The sequence below is a fragment of the Dermacentor andersoni genome, chromosome 9 (genome assembly GCF_023375885.2).
Source record: "Dermacentor andersoni chromosome 9, qqDerAnde1_hic_scaffold, whole genome shotgun sequence".
Taxonomy (NCBI): Eukaryota; Metazoa; Arthropoda; class Arachnida; order Ixodida; family Ixodidae; genus Dermacentor; species Dermacentor andersoni.
Window position 1 is genome coordinate 23,443,252 of NC_092822.1, and position 19,905 is coordinate 23,463,156.

Below are 19,905 nucleotides of genomic sequence, written 5' to 3' on the forward strand. Positions count from 1 at the left end.
TTTGTGTTTGCTTGGTACATGATGCGATACAAGCGATACGTGGTGCGCCGCGAATCACACTGTGGCGGCGAGCAGACGACGCGGCGCGGACGTACACATCTGGAGGGGGCGTTCGGCCTTCGTATTGGCTAAGGAGTCTTGCAGCTTCCCCAGTGCTGCCAAGGCTGCAAACGACTTGTGAGATGGAGTATATATTATATAGAGGGAACTCTCACGTTAAGGCGTGACCGAGTGTCTACTTAGTATACCCCCTTCGTCATTAACCAACCAGACCAATTCAGCACACTTCTACGTGAGCTGCAAGAATGGCGGTTCAGCCAGCAAGGTAACGATTGTTAGTACACTGTTAAAGAATATGTGGAGGAGGGGGGGGGGGGAGATTACTGTAAAAGACGGGACATATCTTGGCAGGTCTACTTCCAAACATTTGACCGTCAAAGGAACGGCAGACCGTCAGCTCTACACCACGACGTATTCTTCACGGTAGACAATCGAATCGCATTATCACGAGCAAATTGTTTTCTTTCTCTCGTGGTATTCGTCGGTCTCCTTCCCCCTCCTCCTTGTTCACGGTGATAGAAACGATCTTGTCAGTATGGCGCTGGTGGCTTGTCAAAAATGATAAAAAAGGGCATGACCGTTATATCAACAGTTGCATTTTTCTTCCTTTCTTTTTTACGGTATACGTGGGCTTGCCAAATTCCGGCCACCCTTCTGGCTTCGAACGACTTTGCAACAAAACACTGCCTCGACAAATGCAACAATGCGCAATGATTACGCACACGGGCTCAGAGACTAATTGCCTCACTGTGTTTAGAAAGCTACGAGTGCCTGGAAATGTATTAAGGTAAAACGTAATAAATGACGTCGCAAGAACGCTTGGAGGCCCCACGCGCACGAAGATAAAACAAATCTTTAGAAAATATGCCGCGCCACAGGAAGACGAGGACGGTAGCCTAGGTGACGACACGGACGTCATCTCGTCCTTGTCTTTCTGCACGCGGCGCCGCATTTTTAAGCATTACGAACCAACTCGCCAAACAATACGTTTTCTTTTTGGTCAAACAAATCCATGAACTAACCGTCATTCCCACGGTAGTACCCATGGTAGTACCCTTAACCGTCATTCCCACGGTAGTACCCATGGTAGTACCCTTGGGCCAAGGGTACTACCATGGGTACTACCGTGGGAATGACGGTTAGTTCTGGAGTTGGATAAAAAACTACCCAAGGGCCTTAGGTAGTTTTTTACCAAACAAATCCATGAACTAACCTTCATTCCCACGGTAGTACCCATGGTAGTACCCTTAACCGTCATTCTCACGGTAGTACCTATGGTAGTACCCTTGGCCCAAGGGTACTACCGTGGGAATGACGGTTAGTTCTTGGAGTTGCTGGATAAAAAACTACCCAAGGGCCTTAGGTAGTTTTTTATCAAACAAATCCATGAACTAACCGTCATTCCCACGGTAGTACCTATCGTAGTATCCATACGTAGTACCCATGCGTAGTACCACGCATGGGTACTACTCATTGATCGCGGCGCCAGATGCACCCTCTAGTAGTTCTTTTCCAGGAAACTCCTTGGCACGAACAGCCACGTGAACCCCGACGGTCATCACCAGGGGCACGATCTCTTATTTCGGCACGCAGCCCAGCGACGTGCAGCTACAGCGTCGTGGTGTAGTCGTCGGGGTCGCGTCGTGCGACCTGCCAGAGAGCGCGAAAGACGAAGCAGACCCTCTCCTCTCCAGAAATAAAAAGAACGCGCGACTCGTATCGACGACGCACTGCAGGCAGGCAGGCAAGCAAGCATCGGGCGACCCGCCGCTCTGCTCGGAAGACAATGGTTGCGTGGAAAAGAACGAAGGGATAACGGCATGCGCAGGCTACTGCGCGCGGACAGGGCCAGTGGCCGCACTTGCCCGTCGGCGCACAAATGACCACTGCTGCCTCGCGGAGAGGCCAGGCCAGCGCGACGACCCCTCGTCGCGAGTTGGCCGCCGAACAATGAACAACGGCACAGTTGACGACGACGTGTGGAGCGTCCGCTCGGCGGGCGACCGGCCGCCGACGCCGGTATCACGGTCGGCCGTCCAAACGCGCATTCGTACGAAGAAATGAATGAATCAATGAATGAAGGAAGGAACCAGCGAATTAGCAAAGCAACGAATCAATGAAGGGAAGGAGCAAGGAAACGCGCGTTTGTACGGAGAAATGAATGAATGAAGGAAAGACGGAAGGAAGAAAGGAACGAACGAATGAGCAAAGCAACGAATCAATCCAGGGGTGAGCGACGAAACGAGCATTTGCACGAAGAAATGAATGAATGAATGAATGAATGAATGAATGAATGAATGAAGGAAGGACCCAACGAATGAACAAAGCAACGAATCATTGAAGGAAGAGACAGAGAGCAAGGGAACTTAAGTGCGGAGAGGCTTCGTACAGTTTTTTGTACAGCAAATCCCAAAGCAGCACTCGAATAATATTTCTATTGCAGCGTGCTTTCTGGCGCATCCCCAGTGCAGCACGAATTACGAAGTTTCCCTCCTCAAGTTTAGCACCGGAATTTCGATGCCGTGTATACCACAGTGCGACGTGGCAGATTTTAAAAAAATCTCGATTTAACGAAGCCCATTTTTACGAAATCCTCGATGTAACGAAGCGCTTTCGTTTCCCCGACACATGTTCTTCACAGAGACAAAGATCCAAGCAACGAAGTAAACTAAACGTATATCCCTCGTTTTAGAGAAGCCACCGCTGTGATTAGCAAGTACAACAACTGTCTATACTATCGTTACCGCCTATAAAGACGAACACATACGTTTGTCGACACTTCAGGACGGGCCAGTTCAAGTGAATCAATTTTCGGCGCTGCACGCTAGAGAGGCAAGTACGTGTGTTGCGTAACATCACAGGCATAAAGAAGAGACGTACGTATCCGCACAATCAACGCCTGAATTTAAAAAAAAATGAAAGCAACTATATTTGACAGGCGCATTACTCCTTTTTCTTTCCGATTCCCGTTCTCCACCTAGACTTCCTGCAGCAGAAATAGAAACCCCCGCAAGAGAAATTTTAAGAAAGAAAAAAAAAAAAAGAAAAACTGAAGCACGAAGTTAACAAATATCTAACTCTGAAACAAAAACAGATATTGCTGTTCTGTAAACTGCAACTGTTACAGCATCCGAAGAGACCAAGTGTGATGCATGAGCTTATAGCTCACACGAAATTATTACAATTTTTACGGGTTTTTTTTTAGATCAATTTTGTCCGCTGTATGTATAAATATGTACTTCTTACATAATGCTTATATTGTTGTAGAGTTTTAAATTCGAAGCTTCAGCTTCCTTAAATGTTTCTTCAAAAACACTTATTAAATAAATGAACACATAAATGGCTAATCTACGGCCTACAGTCAGCAGAATTTATCCTTTTACTCCTTAAATGCAACAAACCGCATTAAAATCGGTGCGCTGGATGCTAAGGCATCCACGTACTTAGATGAAAACTCCTCAGGTATACAGCTTCCTCAATTTTGGACTGGCACTATGGTCAGAATTCATTTAATTGTTCGTGCCCATTAAGAAACATTAGACTAGACAAATCCATCTCTTGCTAATCTCGAGGAGCCTGTGGACGTATGCGGACGCGATAACCGAAATATTGATTTATCGCCCGTTGGCCACGCTAACTAGATAAAACCAGACGCCTCTCCCAACCACACATACACATACACACAACAAATTAGAACTCGCTCCTACAGCAGATGCTAATGACGTGGGGCTTGTTAAACCGGCTATAAACCACCGTCAATTTCCACTTTCTCCCAAGCCTTCGGCTACATTATCTAATAAACATTTATGCAAATATAATCAGTAACCCAGGTGTCAATACCTGGCGCACATTTCGTACCCATTTCATAGTTTGTTTCTTTCCTTCTATATATATATTTTTTATTTCGATAGATAATGCATTTGCATTCTTTGGGAGGAAAATATTATTACTTAAGAATAAGAAGGCCGAAATTTGCTTTTTTTTTTTTTTTTTACAGGTGTTCAGCATTAATCTGAAGTCCTCCACTACATTGGGGAACTTGGGATAACCCATCGATCAAGGAAACCCCATCGATCAATCTGTTCCTTGTAAGGCTGGTGATGATGGTAGGCTCTGAACAAACGGTAAAAGTAAAGCGCACATATAAACCTTGGAAGTGTCGACTCTAGTGCTTGGAGTGTAGTAGAAGAATTCAGTACAAGCTCCGCCCACAATATTGTACTGTGCTTACAGTGTCTACCTCCATGCTCAAAAACATAGTTCCCGAGAGACGCCGATAGCAAAAGTTCGGCTCCGCGCCATGACGTCACGGTAATGAGCGATCGTAAATGGCTCGCGCATTTACACAAATTCTGTTTTGAATTGGGCAGCGTTGTATTTGCAAATACCTTTCAGGTTGTCACCGACAGTTGGTCCTAATTGCTGGAACAGACTCAAGTACCAAAAAGCGCTAATTCTTGTCTCTTTTGCAGTTGCGTCTGCACCGGCATTTTTGTGCTGTACTATACCCCAATTAGCGCAACATTTGGGCTGAAGCAAAATACCGGTTTGCGCGCTATCTATCTAGCACGTTTCATGCAGGCCAACTAGCAGACGACTTGAAGACGACCCAGAGCGGGACGCCGGCGCAGTCTTCGTTGTAGGCCGGAAACCGGCAGCAGACGACAGCCGTGACAACTCGGGGGTGTAGCAGCAGCCGAGATCTCAACGGGACCATCGCGTGCGCAGCGGAGGCAGAACGCCGCCGGAAAAGCTAAAGTGGACAAAGAAATTTGCGAGCGCCCCACATATCCTAGAATACGCTGCACCTGCCGAGAGAAATGCCGCGGACACGAACGCCGGAAAAAAAGAGGCCACGACGCGACGACGCGCGTTTGGGATGTATCCGATAAGATCTGTCGTTTTATTTTACTGTCTCGGCGGAGCGCATCCTTTAGTTCGAAGGCGTCTGTGCCTGACAGGGCCCTTGTAACCAAGGTGCAGCAGCTGTGACATTCGTTTAATGTAATGTGTGCGTGTCGTGAATACAACCCTGCAATCATACCGTACCCTTGTTTACAATCAACTCCGATGCAAAGCTAACGTCGCCTCGGTAACGGCGTGAGCCGCGTAAAAGCTCTTTCAGTTACGTAAATCCATTTTGCTTTCAAAACGCAAATACGTGACGAAAACGGCACGCTCCTGATTCGTTTGCCATTCTTTCCTTTCGCTACGAACTGAGAAACGCAAAGGGACGGGACAATGTTAGATGACGCCTAGTTATAAATGAGTTGTAACTTCAGCAAATCGTTAAATAAAGGGGTTATTATTAGCATGCTCCGCATTAGTGCGTGTTATGGTAAGCGGGGATAGTGAAATACGAGCATGAATCAGGTAGCGGTGCGCGTTTTGCGAGTGATGCGCTGCGTCTGCTCCATCGGCTCACTAGACGCACCTCGGTCACTCCCACTAGAGGCAAAACCACAAGATGGGACACCGCGTTTTTGTGGTGCTTGCGTTAGATCGTAAATTTAGGCCAAAGAAAGCTTCGCCCAGCATGACAGAGTCAAAGCCCGGGGGAGCAACATCGCCACGCTTTCTCGCGCATAAACAAGCCGTTATCAAAAGCAAGAGCGGAGTAGACGTTGAACCCGGGTGGCTCAAACAAACGACGCTCTGTGCCCTCTCATCGCGATTTGTCTGGGAGCAAGTGCGATCTCTCTTCGCTCAACCTCCCGTCTGGCAGCTCGTCGAAGCACACACGGCTTGGATTTCATCTCCCTCGGAAGAGTCCCGCCCACAGTCCCATTCTGTGCAGGGGACCTCTCCCTTGAAGGGGGGCTTGGCTGGCGTCGTGCTCAATGCGGTTTCATTACGGCATTCAAAGACGTCGTGGGGCCGATCTCCTACACCTACAAGGCCGAGTTGCGGCGCAGAACGAAAAATGCAGCAACGTGAAGCACTCGCGGGCAAACGCGTCGGAGCGCGCAAAAACACACGCGATTCTGTCACTTGTCTAAAGATGGTCTGGTTTACAGTGTTGGGGTTTCCGACAACCCAAGCCGCACGGTCCGCGTGATGATCACAGATTGTTGTCTCACCTCGGACAGACGGTCTTCTTCTTCTCGAGCGTCGAAAAGCGGCTCCCCGAGTCGGAGCTGGAGATGCTGTGTCCACGCGAGTGCATTCAGAGCATTTGGGAGGCTTTTTTTTTATCAACCTCCACAACGTATCCGTACTAAGCACCCAATCCGTGCGGCTCCTCAAAGATGTCCACCAGCGCACATTAATCCCAGAGGGCATTGCGGCGTGTTTCCCATAGACAAAAACGCTACCCAAACGTACCTTGAATTTTTAAAGTATGCAGTGCCATCTGCTGCTGATAAACAGACTTAGTTTATTGTTACGATGCTACATTTTTCTAATATGCTCTGCTTCAAGCCAATAGGGTAACCAAATAATTTAAACTCAGCTTACTTCATAATATTTTAATCAATGCAGAACAATTTTTAGCGTACAAATAAATGTCACTGATGCGCAAGTACTAGAGAGATGATTGCAGCTCCACGACGCAGGCTGTGACACAAACGCACCAAGATGGCGCCGTCCAAGTCGGGCGAGTTACTGGCCCGAGTCAATTTTCCTCTGTATTCGCTAAATGTAATCACGGAAAGGCACATACTTGTCGCAGGAGGCGGCGGGAAGTCGAGGACAGGCATACCAAACAAGATTGTAAGTAGCCCACGTCTTGGCACCATGCGTTTTCTGTCGCGCTAGTTTCGGCTCGACTCAACACCTGGGATGAGCCTGTCGCTATACATACGTGTCAAAAGAGAACCGCAGCTGATCGCTCGTAAGCTCGCCTTGATCGTTTGTCGCGACGGCAGGAAAGCAACTCGACCACTTCCGAGACATGAACGGCTTTTTTCCTCCGACCGTGTCGTGGAAATTGAGCGCGTTCGTCGATGCAGTTGAATTTTCTTTGGATCCTGTATCGGGTGATAGAATGCGGCGTCCTTGTAGTGCACAGATTATTTCAAGGCTGTCTGTGCGGTTTCTCTTCTTTCTTTATTTCCTTTGCTCTCTTTCCTCCTTTTTTTTTATTTCTTTGGATAGGTGGTCACTGGACCTCTACAGTCCAGCTGTGTTGATGGTGTGATCAAGCAAAGCGAAGCGAAGCTTGACGAGGACGTCTTGATCGGAGGATAAAGCGCGCGATGAGGCGAACTAACTTCCGTAAGGTAGCACTTCCTTCACGCCAGGGAAGTTAAAAGAACTCCCCTAGGCAAACCAAGCTCTCGTTTCATTTCGGACTCTACTATATGTATACTGAACAGTCCAGGTCTTCAATCGCTCATCCCGGTTGGCAATCCCCGACCATTGCCCTGACGTTGACGCTGTCACAACGTCAGCGCTACATCACGCTGACGTCAGATAACTGCCTGCCTGCGCTCGGCTGAGGCGGAAGTTTCTTGTTTTGTATTTTCCCCAGCTGTTAATGGTGTACTGTTAAGCAGCGCGCTCTGAATGGCGCTTCTCCGACGTTATCAGCTGAGGCGTTAAAATTCTGTATCGCTCTTCGGTCGCGTAGCGTAGAGGCGCGATGTGAATTTTTTAGACCGCAGTTTTAGTTAAAAACCGTCAGAATGTCTGGCTAGATTAGAAAGGCGTAGTAGTTTCCATAAGGTGTGAAAATCAAGATGGGAACATGCGGTAGCGGAATTATACTGCGGTCACAGCGGGACCACACGCGATACAAGAGCAAGAAATAACCTAAAATGAGAAGAAACACGAAGCAGTGACGTTTCACATTAATGCTTTTCATAGCATAGTTTCATAGTAATGAAGGATTGGCAGTTGCCATGGTTGTGATCACTCGTGTAATGAAGGATACCCACCCAACACCTCTAACCAAATATATTAAGAATGTTCTTTTACTGCATGAGACGCAGATGGGCAAATTATAGCTTTCTGTTTTGGATGCATTCAGTGCCATCTGGTGCACAGATCAGCCACAAGGTCAACATCCCTATCAGCGACCATGCAGCACCTCATTCTGATTAGCTTAAAAATTTCTACGCGGATCAACTTCAACCAGGATCGTTGCTGCCCGTGCGTGAGAGTTTATATTGCCATGCATGCGTCGTTTTACTTCCTGCAGGTGACCGCATTCACCAGACTGTTGCTGTTATCAGCATATCGCTGTCATACAAGATGTGCTTAGTGTATTCAAAATTTTGTCAAGGTTGTCACAGGGTCAATAGCGATACAGCTGTGTGTAATCAGATCGCACAGGTGAGGCAAAAGATGTTGTACAATCTTGAATCTACATTATCACCAGCGATTGCTCTGGAATGTGCGGTGTGGCACATGAGTATAAACACTGGTTGGTAAGTTTAGGTGGGTTGGTAGATTTGCATGGTGATGGATAAATAGTGTGAGGAAGGTGTGAACTTAAGAAAGATATGGATGCAACCACTTACTAGACAGAGACCTGTTGTGCCTAAACACTAGATGAATTCTCACATTTATTGATTTTCTGGGACAGTCAGTTTTGTTATTCCAATAACAGAGGTACTGTTCACTGTTGAAATTAAAGTGCGTAACTATGCTGTGCAGTGCTTTCTATGGTTGACAGTGTTACTTTTTTTCTAGTTTACTTGGTCTTTCAGTTTTGTTTTGATTGGCTTATGTGAGAGCACTGGCATAAGACATAAATTAATAGTGTGTTTTTGGATAAACATTGCTTTGAAGTCAGCACTTGTTACGTCCACTTTTGCGCTGTTTATTTGTCACCATACGGGTCAGAACTGAGCTTTGCTATTAGATTCAACAATTGCCAATTGCGCTTGACACTCGTTCTCACTGTCGTGTTGCTTTGCTTTATGCACACAACTTCTTCCAGTATTTTGATTCTTTATTGTTATGTCACCTACTGTTTCTTCTTCTTTGTAGTTACTACACCGTGGCGGTAATATGAGAACTTCGATGGCAAATTGTGTTTGATTCTCTCTGCACATTCTCTCGTATCGTTTTTCTGATAAAACGTGTTCTTTCTTTGATCTCTGTGCGCATCGCGACAGGAGATATACGAGCTGGTCCCAACGAAGACGACATGCAAAGCAGAGCCAGTGACGCGCTATCCGACGGGCGACTGCGCCATCATGAACTCAACCGTGTTCTTCCACAAAGGGCGCAAGAGCTTCGCGTTGGCTGCAGGCGCCGATGAACACTGCCAAATGTATAACATGCGCTACTGCCTCCTCGAGGACTGTCAGGAAGAGGACGGCGACGGGAGGTTCGAACGCGGTAGGTTGTGCACAGATTTCCTGGCTGATAGCTGCGAGTGTTTGGGCTTGTTTGTTTAACGTCATGGCAAATCATAGCGCAGAGACATCAGTGTGGCAACAGACCTCAATGTGCGGGTATGTGTGTACAAACTGTGGACTAGAAGACAGATAACTCCGGAGCCTATTTCCCAGATTACATGCCACTTTTGTTGGGGTAATGTTTAGCTGATGTATTATTGCGGCAAAAGATGACTGGCCTTCCAATCAAGCATGCAACTTGGTCTCCTATCACTGGGTGTGTGTGAATATTTGAAAAACTTTCGAGCAATGAATCAGATTCGATTTAGTCTTCAAACTGAATAGTCACTATTTGTAAATATAAATATTCTTTAGTATTTCAAAACATCTACCGTGCAGAACCAAGCGTAAAGTTGGAGCAAAGGCACAATAAATTTCATCTCTACAGGCGTAGCATAAAGCATGAAAACATACTTAGTGGAGCAGGCTGCGTTGCTTAGGGAACGTGACTTTGTCAGCTAAACAGCATTAATTTGCACACTCTGCAGTCCTGTTTTTGCGAGCAAACTGCTTATTTGTTCTTAATGGTGCATTCCTGCCTGTAATGAATGACCCTTCATAATGTGCAATCCAATGACAAACTTGCTAACATTGTGAATACAAGGATGTCAAGATCGTTTTAAAATAATTGTGAAAATGGCTGTTCATTATTCGAAAAGTATTCTATATACTATTTGACTTGATGCATTTTTGGCACTATTCAACTTCTATTCGATTCGGTTTCAAAAATTTTCTATTCACACACGTCTACCTTTGACGTATCCCTGACAGACAGAAGAGGCTCATCGACGGCACTGCGACGAAGGCGACGGTCAGAGTCCACATCATCGTCCAAGGATTACGGCGGGGGTGACAGGCCAGAGAAAGTGGAGAATGGCACTGCCAACGGCGTGGTGCATGAAATCGCAGACTCGGCTAAACCGGAGCCGGACACAAATGCCAACAGCGTCCGGATTGGCTTCTCCATCCGCCCAGACACAAGCTTCCAGACGGATTTTTCCACGAAACAGGAGCCATTCCAGAAAGTGGTGCGGTTCGCACCGGAAACGGAGATCCTCTTCACGGGTGGTGCAGATGGTTGCCTTCGAGCCTGGAAGGTCAGTGAACTCAGTCGCATGTTAAGGAGACACTAAAGGAGCTACACAAAGTTAAACCGATGCCACACAGGCAAGGTCGGTGACGTGTCTAGGACCTTAAGTGCCTTAATGCCATTATATCTAGAATTGCTGCTAAACACGCACATTTTCAATAACATTAAATGATGCAGTGAATAACTGCCGTGAATGTAGTAAGTGCGTTCGCGAGCCACATCATAAAAAATATGTTTAGTTGCACAGTGCACAGATAAAAGGAAAACCCATCTGGAAAACCTACCTAGCTAACTACAATTTTGAGCATTATCATTTTGGCGTGTTGCAACCTTTTTCAGCGTTGCACGCAAGGCTGCTTCCATCACCATTTGCCAGCGTAGATGACGGAGTTAACCAGCTAAAGGAAGAGTGCCGTGACACTTGGATTTAAACAGAATTGGGGAACAATGCTCTATACAACTACTACACTCTTTTGTCATGATTTGGCATGACAGTTCATAGGTGATGACGATCAAGTTTGCTTTGAAAGCATAATGTAAGGGAAGCCTTTGCCAAACATTTGGCTGTTAAAACTGGGGTGTGTAGATTGTTTACTTGTATTTCCTCGCAGAATTAGAAATTGTTAATATTCCTTTTATTTCAATCTTATCTGTCTTTCTTCCAGTATCCCCAGTACAAGATGATATACAAAGTGCAAGCCCACGAAGACGAGCTTGACGACCTGTGCATCTCACCAGACGAAAGCAAGGTTAGATTGGCTCACCTGTATTCTGTTTCTCTGTCGAACTTATAGACACTTGCCTCCAGTTGTACAAGCAAGCCTGCGCTGCAGGTGTGTTTGAATTTTTATCAGGCGAATGTTATGTTACTTTTGTGAAGTGGCTGTGAACAGGCTAAACTTCTGAGCAGTTTGTTAATGTACTAATTTATTGTTTAAGCTAACTTTGCCCTTCTTTTTTTCTTTCTTCACCAATTAAAGGTAACTTATTTGAAAGGCAATCCTTGTTAGACGGAACACTGACACCTTTCTCTTCCATAGCAGCTGATTGCTCAAACTGTTGAAGAAGAGAATCACCAAATTGTATTGTACTGTTGGACTTAAGGAACTTCTATTGCACTCTTGCAGTGAATGCATATATGACTCAAGTGATTCTATTTTCAAGTTAAAGGAAGCAAAGCTCCGACATTAAAGGAGTATTAGCATGACATTTTCAGTTCTTTTCTTCTTCTTCTTTTTTTTTTTTTTCATTTCATTAAAGGATGGTCTGAAGCCTTTTAAACCTAGAAGTAAATACTGGCACTCATTAGAGTGCTTGAAGTAACTTCCAATAAGACTTGATTCTACAAACCAGTTTCGGTTTTGATAAGCACTGGGCAACTGCGTCACGACATCGTGACACCCATCGTTTCACCTGCGTTTGCATGCAGCGCTCGTATATGGCACCAGATTTTGGCATTTTGAGAACCAACATCAGTATCAAATTGAAACATCTTGAGTTTCCCAGCCTCTGAACTCGCAAAGTGTGAGAGGCGTGTGTGATAGAGTTTCTGCAAATGCCTCGAAAATGTGTGTAAGTGCTCCTTTAGCAGAGTATAGCTGCAAGCCCCAACTGTAGAGTGATTATCAGAAGCAAAAAGAAATGTTTCCCCCCACTAGGTGGTGACGGTGTCTCGGGATGGCCATGGCTATGTCTGGGACGCCGTGGATGGCAAGCAGGTGTGCGAGCTTACCTTTGTGGCACCTGGCAACAGCTCCGAGAAGTACCTCTTCAGAGCATGCAGGTACGTGACAGCTGCCCTGCGTACACTTGTAGTACCGTGATACCTCGCTATAACAAAGTTGCATCCAACATAAAAATACCTTCATTATATATCCAATATTCGATGTGAGCATATATTGAGTACTTGCTGATATCAACGAGAAACATTTTTTGTTGACCACCTTCTCGCCGACATAGCATATATTGGCGACAACCAACATTTTTGCGATGCAATAGCCGGTATACTAACTTGTGACTACTCCAATTTTTTCATTTGTTGTTGTTACTCACTGCATCTTTGTGCTCTTTGCTATAGCTTTTTTTTTTTTTTTTTGCCCATCACAGCAAGCTTAGGCTTGCTGTGATGTAAGCCATTCACACATATTGGGAAACTCGTTGACCTTGCTGACTGGTTATGGGCTGCATATCTCTTAGGTGGTGGCATGGAGTAGAGTTAGAACATTGGGCTCCTGTGCTCGAGGTCCTAAGTTCAGATCATTGTCCAGGCCACCACACTTTCAGGGTTAGAGCGGTGCCTGAAACTGGCAAAAGAAAAGAAAATGTTGAGAGCCAGTGGAGCTATACTAGTCCAGGTACAAGCAAATTAAAAAGACCCCTGAGCTCCCTCACCAGAACACGAATTGGCCTCCTTGGTGCAGCATTTGGCCACTACCTCCTTCGTGATGATGTCTTGTACCTTGCACAGCAGTCTTCTAATGGGGCAGCATTTATCTAACTTCCCATTCTTTTTTTGCATTTGCCAGTGAACATAGTTGTATGCTGTATTTACTGATGTAAGACCCTCCCCCATGTACCCCTTCCTCCATTATCGAATTAAAAACTTGGAGAAAAAAAAAAGGACTATTTCGTCGAATTACCTGCCACGGTGCACAATGGCAGTCTTTGTGAGCGTGGTGTTGTGGTAAGCTCTTGTGACAACGACATAATCAACGTTGAGAGCAGCAGAGATGAACAGTGAAGCGAAACTTGGGTCAGTAGTGCTAAATCTTGAATAAAAGTGTGTGTAAGTGTGCATCCAATGTTTGAATTATTCTGTAGATTCATGAAGTCTTCCACGGTTTTAGCGGGTAGTCATATGAACCACTCGTGCAAGGTAATGCAACCTGCAAAGATTCCAAAAAATAAAGTGAAGATCTCTCAAGTAAATATGGTATTCATGCTGTAAAACTGTGTGTGTGTGTGTGTGAGAGTGTGTGTGTGTGTGTATGTGTGTGTGCGCGTGCGTGTGTGTCCGTCCTTCAAATTTGTTTTGCAAGTGCATAACCTGAGGTCATACCCAACTTCATGTGTTCTGCTTGTAATGTATGCAGGTTTGGAATCGTCGAGGGGGACAAGAGTAATTACCGCCTGTTCACAATATCCAACGCCGCAGTGCGAAAGAAGCCTGCCTCGCGTTGCTACCTGACAAAGTGGGACATGCGGAGGCACGTTTCCGAGAGAACCCAATCTATGGGCACGGATGTCCTGTCATCATTGGCTGTCAGGTGAGGCCAGTGATTTAACTGCCTCACATTGGATTCCCTTTGTGTCCTCAAGTCAGATTATGAACTCACCCAACGTATCATGCAGCCTTTTAAAATAGGGCTATTCTTGTTCTAAGAACAAAAACGTTTTTACGTTCTGCTGATTTTGCGGAATTTACTAGCTCTACAAGCTAACCCTTTAATGACGAGACATTAAATACCCAGAAAAAAAAGTTTATTCTCTATCTAAATGTGCAAAGCTCATCAAGAATAAGCATAATCAACAAAAAGAAAATAATATTTTGCGGAAATTTTTTCAGCAATACGGGCAAAACCCCAGGCAGGAAACTGGAAGTGGGATTCACCCCAAGCCACCTAAGGCTTCGTTTTCAATTCGTATAGACGTACAGGCGTATAGGTGTACATTTCATTTGCTTTACATCACGTGTGTGACACCAGTGTGAGAAACAATGTTAATATTGTGGCCGATTGCTCTGAGGGATGCAGGCACCTTGTAACAACTTTCGCTCCTGCATTTTCATCCCGTTTCTTGTGCACCTGCAGTGTCGTGTTTTTTTCCAACTTCTATATGAATTACTTAAAGGGACACTAAATAGTAAAGTTATGTTGGATTGGCAAATTACAGTTTCGGGTCACTAGAAGCATTGCTCTCACTGTGGGCAGAGTCTTCATTGGTGAGCCAGAAAAGACGTAAAGGCAAAAGACGGGCTTTAATTTCACATGGTAGCTCCTGTCATTTGTACAGTGGCTTCTAGGGGCTAGTTTCTAGTTCATCGATAAACAAATATTGTATTTCATTTTAGAGGAATCTGGTGTTCTTTCTTTCCTGCTTAAACTGCTTAAAACATGCGAAAACACTTTGAAATCTGTGATATGATGCTAACATACCTGTGCGGGGGTTCAGGCACAAATTTCAAAAAAGTGTAACCTTTGGCCTTCACTTTCACTGCTAGTAACTGACCTTCCTCAACTAGATTGATGCAAACCAACGCTTGGAACAGTACTTCATAATACTGCTCTGCAGCATCTATCTAAGTCCATAATTAAAGGCTGTAGTGCAGGGCTTAAGTGTCCTCGTTACTGCACGCACTGTGTGTTCACCATGCCAATTAACGATGGTGCTCTTGCAGTGAGGATGGCCGCTTCCTGGGCGTCGGCCACCTGTCCGGGGCAGTCGAAGTGTACATCGCCTTCAGCCTCCAGGTGAGGGGTGTGCCTCTCGTGGCTGTAGCTGCGTAGCACGATGGGGCCATTTGCTCACCCTGCGTTGCTACCTCATTTGCCCAATTCTGAGTGACGCCTTTCTCTCTCTCTCTCTTCTTTTTTAATTACGCTAGTCCAGAAATCACCATGTGCCCATTAAAGTCTGACGTAAAGCTAAAACGTTTGCAGCATTGGTGATCGCCTACTGTCGAAGCCAATGCCATCACAATCAACAGAACAAGGTTATAGTATAAAAGCAAGCTTGGGCATGCGTTGCTGGACAAATTGGCGAAGTGATCGGTCGAGGCATTCCACAGGTCCCCTTTGTGATGGTTACAAAGTTAATATGGATGTGCAGACCATCAGAATTAACAAGCTGCATGGAGGAACAAAGATGCTCTTCCAATACAGAAAGTTTTGCAATTACAGTTCTGAAGACTGAAAATGTTTAATTTCAGAGGGAGTAGGACTTATGAAAGCTATTGTGCATCGTATGAGAAGCCTTAGAACACAAATACATGTACTTGCGAATAAAGTTGTCATAAAACATGCGTAGGGAAGTGTAGGCTTATAATACCCTAGACATTTTGAAGCCTTTTCCTTTCAAGCTGTGCTGTGTAATGAAACAATAAATGTATAGTATATATAATATGTCAGATGTTATTATGAAACATGGGTTGCTCTGCATGTTTTAAAGAGTACATGTCTCAGTGTTTATACTGAAGAACAAATATACGGCGTGCCCATAAGGTCATGGTGCACTTTTGATTGGTCACAGGGAAGCAACAAAACAAGATAGAAATGTGAAATCTTCACCAAATAAAAGGAGTGTTCTCCAAGTTTTCGTAGTATGACGTACAAACTTGAGCGCACACAGGCAATGACGCAGCAGCAGATCAGTCCACTGCCATGCTAGTCGAGACGTAAACGGTACAGAGGAAAGTTAAGTGCGTTCTTTGGCTTGCTAAATTTGGATCCGTTACCGAAGCGCAACATGTACAACGAAGCACCACCACATAGGAATAACATTAATCAGTGGGATAAACAGTTGAAGGATACCAGCAGTTTGTTGGACAAACCCCGTTCTGCTAGGCCATTGGTAAGTGACGAAGTCTGTAAAGGCTATACGGGAGAGCTACCTAAGGAGCACTAAAATATCTATGCATGCATGTGCTTGACAATTACACCTAAGCAAGACTAACTTGGAGAGTTTTCCTTTCATTTGGTCAAGATTTCATATTTCTATTTTGCTTCATTCATTTCCTGTGACCAGTGAAAAAGTGCACCATGATTTTATGGACTCACTGTACATACAGTGGACATGCCATATTTATGACCAACTTTCTGTGGCAATAATTGGTGAGGTTTAATGTGAAAGATTGGCATACTCACCTACCTTCTTTTTTTGCTTTAAAAAACAGAGACTGTACCGGGCCGAGCATGCCCACAACATATTTGTCACGGGACTGGAGTTTCTCAAGTCATGCGACGAGACGCGTCGCCTCGCGGGCAACTACGATGCATCTCTCATCAGCATATCAGTGGACAATCACATCGTTGCGCATCATATACCATACCCAGGTGAGCCACATCACCATGACGCCACAGCATTGTCTGCTGCACTCAACTAAACAGCACAACCTGTGGGAATTTTTCTAGGTGCAAAAGAAAGTCGTAGTTTCGCCTGAAAGGCAAAGCATCGATTGCGATACTAAATTAGTAGGCAGCTATATGAAGTAAGGATACTAGTAGCTTTATCAGCCATATAAACTTATAAACATTCGCTGACTAACTAAATTAACACGCATAGTGTCATGTGCACACAAGCAAGCATGAACACATCTCGCTCGATGACCGCGAAAACTAACTGTCAAAGTGCTGGAGTGAGGAAGCGCGGTAGCAGCAGCGAGCAAATTGACATTCGTGCTGCCTCTCGCTTCAGTGTGAATGAAGCAGCGAAAATACAGCGCACACAAAGCAATCGGCAGTCGGCGCACTTTGTCTCCGTCACAGATCACTTTCAAAATAGGGCCCGTGTGGCCGTGCCCTACGCAGCAGCCGCCGGAGGATATTTTATTGTGGCTTTCAAAGCGTGGCATTACGTTGGCTTGATTTCAGCTTGTACGCATAGCTTGAGGCCTGTACGTACTACCATTGGCGACAGGGTAGCAGCTGTACAATATCACTCTCACGTTTGTTCTACACTTTACTAAACTCCCTGTTTGCGTTTCATTTGTCCATGATAGTAAAGCTATTCTTTGGCGTACAATAATCCTTAGTATGTTTCATTATGTGATTGTAGAGAACTAAATCAGGATGCAAAGTTTAGGTGATTTAATAATGATTTGATTTTGCTAATGCGTAACCAAACCAAAGCAATGCTTGGGGCTATTGAGGACGCCATATTTGAGGGTTTCTATTTAATTTTGACTGCCTGAATTTCTTTAAACGTGCTCCTAAATCTAAGTGCACAAGTGCTGTTTGCATTTCCTCCCCATCAGAATGTGGCCACTATGGTCAGGATTCTAACCCTCTACCTCATACTCAGCAGCACAACACAATAGCCATTAAGCCATCGCATTGGGTGCACTGTATTTGCTCGTGTAAGACCCGCACTTTTTTTTTTCTTAATCTTGGCAGGGTGCAGCAGCTCTCACACGAATCGAGCATGTGTCTACCCGCTAAAACCGTGGACGACATAGCGAATGATATAGAAGACAATGTAAACAGTAGCTGCACACTGCGCACACACTTATTCAAGATTCAGCAGTGCTGATCAAATTCTGCTTCATTCTTCAACACTACAGCACGCGATGTCACGCATGGCCTCACCGAACCTTACTACCTTATGACATTATTCTGCTATCTACCTATTCATATAAATGTAACACTAATACTATGTCCGAAATGAAACGGTTGTTAGGTCACACTCCTGCCAGTGTCCTGTTTCGTGTTTTCCGTTCCATAATAGGTGTGGTAAGAAAAACTATGAATGTACATACAAGCAACTAGCCCAAGTTGCAGCACTTCTTTTACCATGTATATCACTCGTGCTACGTGGTATCATTAACATCCTGTTTCACCTTGCTTTTCAGCCACTATGGGAATCGCAGGCTTGCTCCTTATGTTCGTCGGAGTGATACTCTTGGTTTATCTGCTGATGGACTTCCTTGGACTCTGAGAAAGTGCAGTGGCTTCAAGATCGCGACGTAGATATGGGTGCCCAAGTGCCGCGCTTAAGAAACATCACGCCCGCTCCAGCGAGACGACAAGCATTCCAAGCACAAGCATCTCGATACGGACTGTTGCCAGTTGTTGCCTTGTTACTATTGGCCGGTTCGTTCGCATTTGTGCCTGCCACGGCGAAGAGCTCTTTGCAGGCACTTGGTGGTTACTGCGATCAAAATCTTCTCACGTTGTGCGTGCTTTCGTCGCTCAGGGCAGCCACGGGCATGCACAACTTGTACGAAGTACTCCTAGCATTTAAGTACTACATTCACACTACCCTCGGTTTCGTGCATCATTTGCAGCAGCAAGGTTTGTGTGAAAAAAAAAGAAGAAAAAAATGTCGAAACACTGTTGTGATCAGTGCCATAAAGAAAGAATGAAGCATCAAAGAAAGCTGCAGTAGGCTTTCACGAGTACTAAGAAAAGCTATTTCTGCAAGTTCTTTGAACCATAAGACGTAGATTGAACAGTAATGCTCCTTGCCATGCTGCTCTCTCCGTTACTGCTTCGCCCTGTCACCCGCTTTTTTTTCTTTATTGTGCATCGCATATTTTAAGTATTCTAGGTTCCTGAACTGGGTGTAGTAAACATTCATTGAACTTATTTTTCGCGATGCAAATGTCAGCGGGGTCTTTTGTACAGTTTTGCTGAAGAAAATTTTAAGAGAGCCTGTTGCAAGATTGGTTCTACTGTGATGCTATACTTGTACAAAGTAGTTCTAGGTTGTCCAATGAAAGGTGCAGTTCTGAGTTCGTTTTTAGGTATGACAAGTATGTGTATCGCTTTTATTGTTTCTTTTCCCTTATTATAATGTTCTTCGATAGAAGGGAGCTTGTCGCAGATGTGCAATGCATGATCAAAACCTTGCTTGAATTCAGTTGTATGTACGTGGCATGGTACAGTGAAACTTTTAACATAACATTGGCTATACCTTTCAAGGCTCCACCTACCATCTGTCAGCAGTGGACGTCTCTGTACTAGTCATACCTGGAAAGACTAATTTCAAATAAAAGCTATGCAGTTGAAGCAAATACGTCACGACTCTTACATTTTCTTGCATTCATTTAATATGGGCAGCATGTGAAATGTTGATCATGGCAGACATTAAGCCTTTGGTGGCCACAGGTAATGTATTATTTGAACCTACTTTGATCTAACACTGAGAGGCATGTTACAGCATAATATTGTCGTTACTTCGTGCCAAGTTTCTTCAGTACAACAGGACAAAAGAAAAAGACATTCGCTTTCATATTGTTGCATGTCGGCAGGACTAGTCGTTTTTGATACTTTTTCTGTGCATTCTTGTAATGAAAGCCAAAATTTATGAATGCATACTCACATCTGCAAACTCTCCTGAATTCTACACAGAGTGATGAATTTTGGCTCATTATATGATTTTACTAATATTACGTCATCTTACGAACAATAAACGCTGTTTACAAAAAAGCTTTAAACGTGGTGAGAGACTTGGTGGCGCAAGGTTGCGAACTATACATGCAGAAATGAAATATTGAATCTTGTGGCAGAACAACTCTCCATATGCCAGAGGGGTACTTGTTTTGAGAAACCTTATTCAATTTCAGACAGCAAAATCGCTGTTTTGTTTAAACATGATGATGAATAAAGTGTTTTGTGGTGCAAGAGCCAAGTGTGACCAAAGAGCGCCAGGCCAAGGGTAATGATTTCGAAGTGAAGCGATAAATTACGAGCA

At 44.7% G+C, this 19,905-nt stretch overlaps 2 protein-coding genes across 2 annotated transcripts in view; one reads left to right on the forward strand and one right to left on the reverse strand.

The window, feature by feature from the left end:
• LOC126527282 (focal adhesion kinase 1-like) overlaps positions 1-6,315 on the reverse strand; it is an 82,207-nt gene extending 75,892 nt beyond the window's left edge. The window contains exon 1 of the mRNA XM_055068645.2: positions 6,141-6,315. Coding sequence (XP_054924620.1) covers positions 6,141-6,226 — 86 coding nt within the window. The 5' untranslated portion in view covers positions 6,227-6,315. The remainder of the gene's footprint in view (positions 1-6,140) is intronic.
• Positions 6,316-6,605: 290 nt separating this feature from the next.
• LOC126527284 (guanine nucleotide-exchange factor SEC12) lies at positions 6,606-19,227 on the forward strand. Its single transcript, XM_050175067.3, has 9 exons — positions 6,606-6,771; positions 9,123-9,348; positions 10,179-10,504; positions 11,163-11,246; positions 12,156-12,280; positions 13,590-13,763; positions 14,894-14,966; positions 16,388-16,547; positions 18,062-19,227. The coding sequence occupies exons 1-9, from the start codon at positions 6,637-6,639 to the stop codon at positions 18,145-18,147; spliced, it is 1,389 nt and encodes a 462-aa protein (XP_050031024.1). The 5' UTR covers positions 6,606-6,636; the 3' UTR covers positions 18,148-19,227.
• The last annotated feature ends 678 nt before the right edge of the window (positions 19,228-19,905 follow it).

Bases quoted from the DNA above. Each gene is read 5' to 3' on its own strand.
- LOC126527284 (XM_050175067.3), top strand. From the start codon at position 6,637: ATGGCGCCGTCCAAGTCGGGCGAGTTACTGGCCCGAGTCAATTTTCCT. The intron at 12,281-13,589 runs GTACGTGACAGC...TAATGTATGCAG, and splicing joins TACCTCTTCAGAGCATGCAG to GTTTGGAATCGTCGAGGGGG. The intron at 16,548-18,061 runs GTGAGCCACATC...CTTGCTTTTCAG, and splicing joins GCATCATATACCATACCCAG to CCACTATGGGAATCGCAGGC.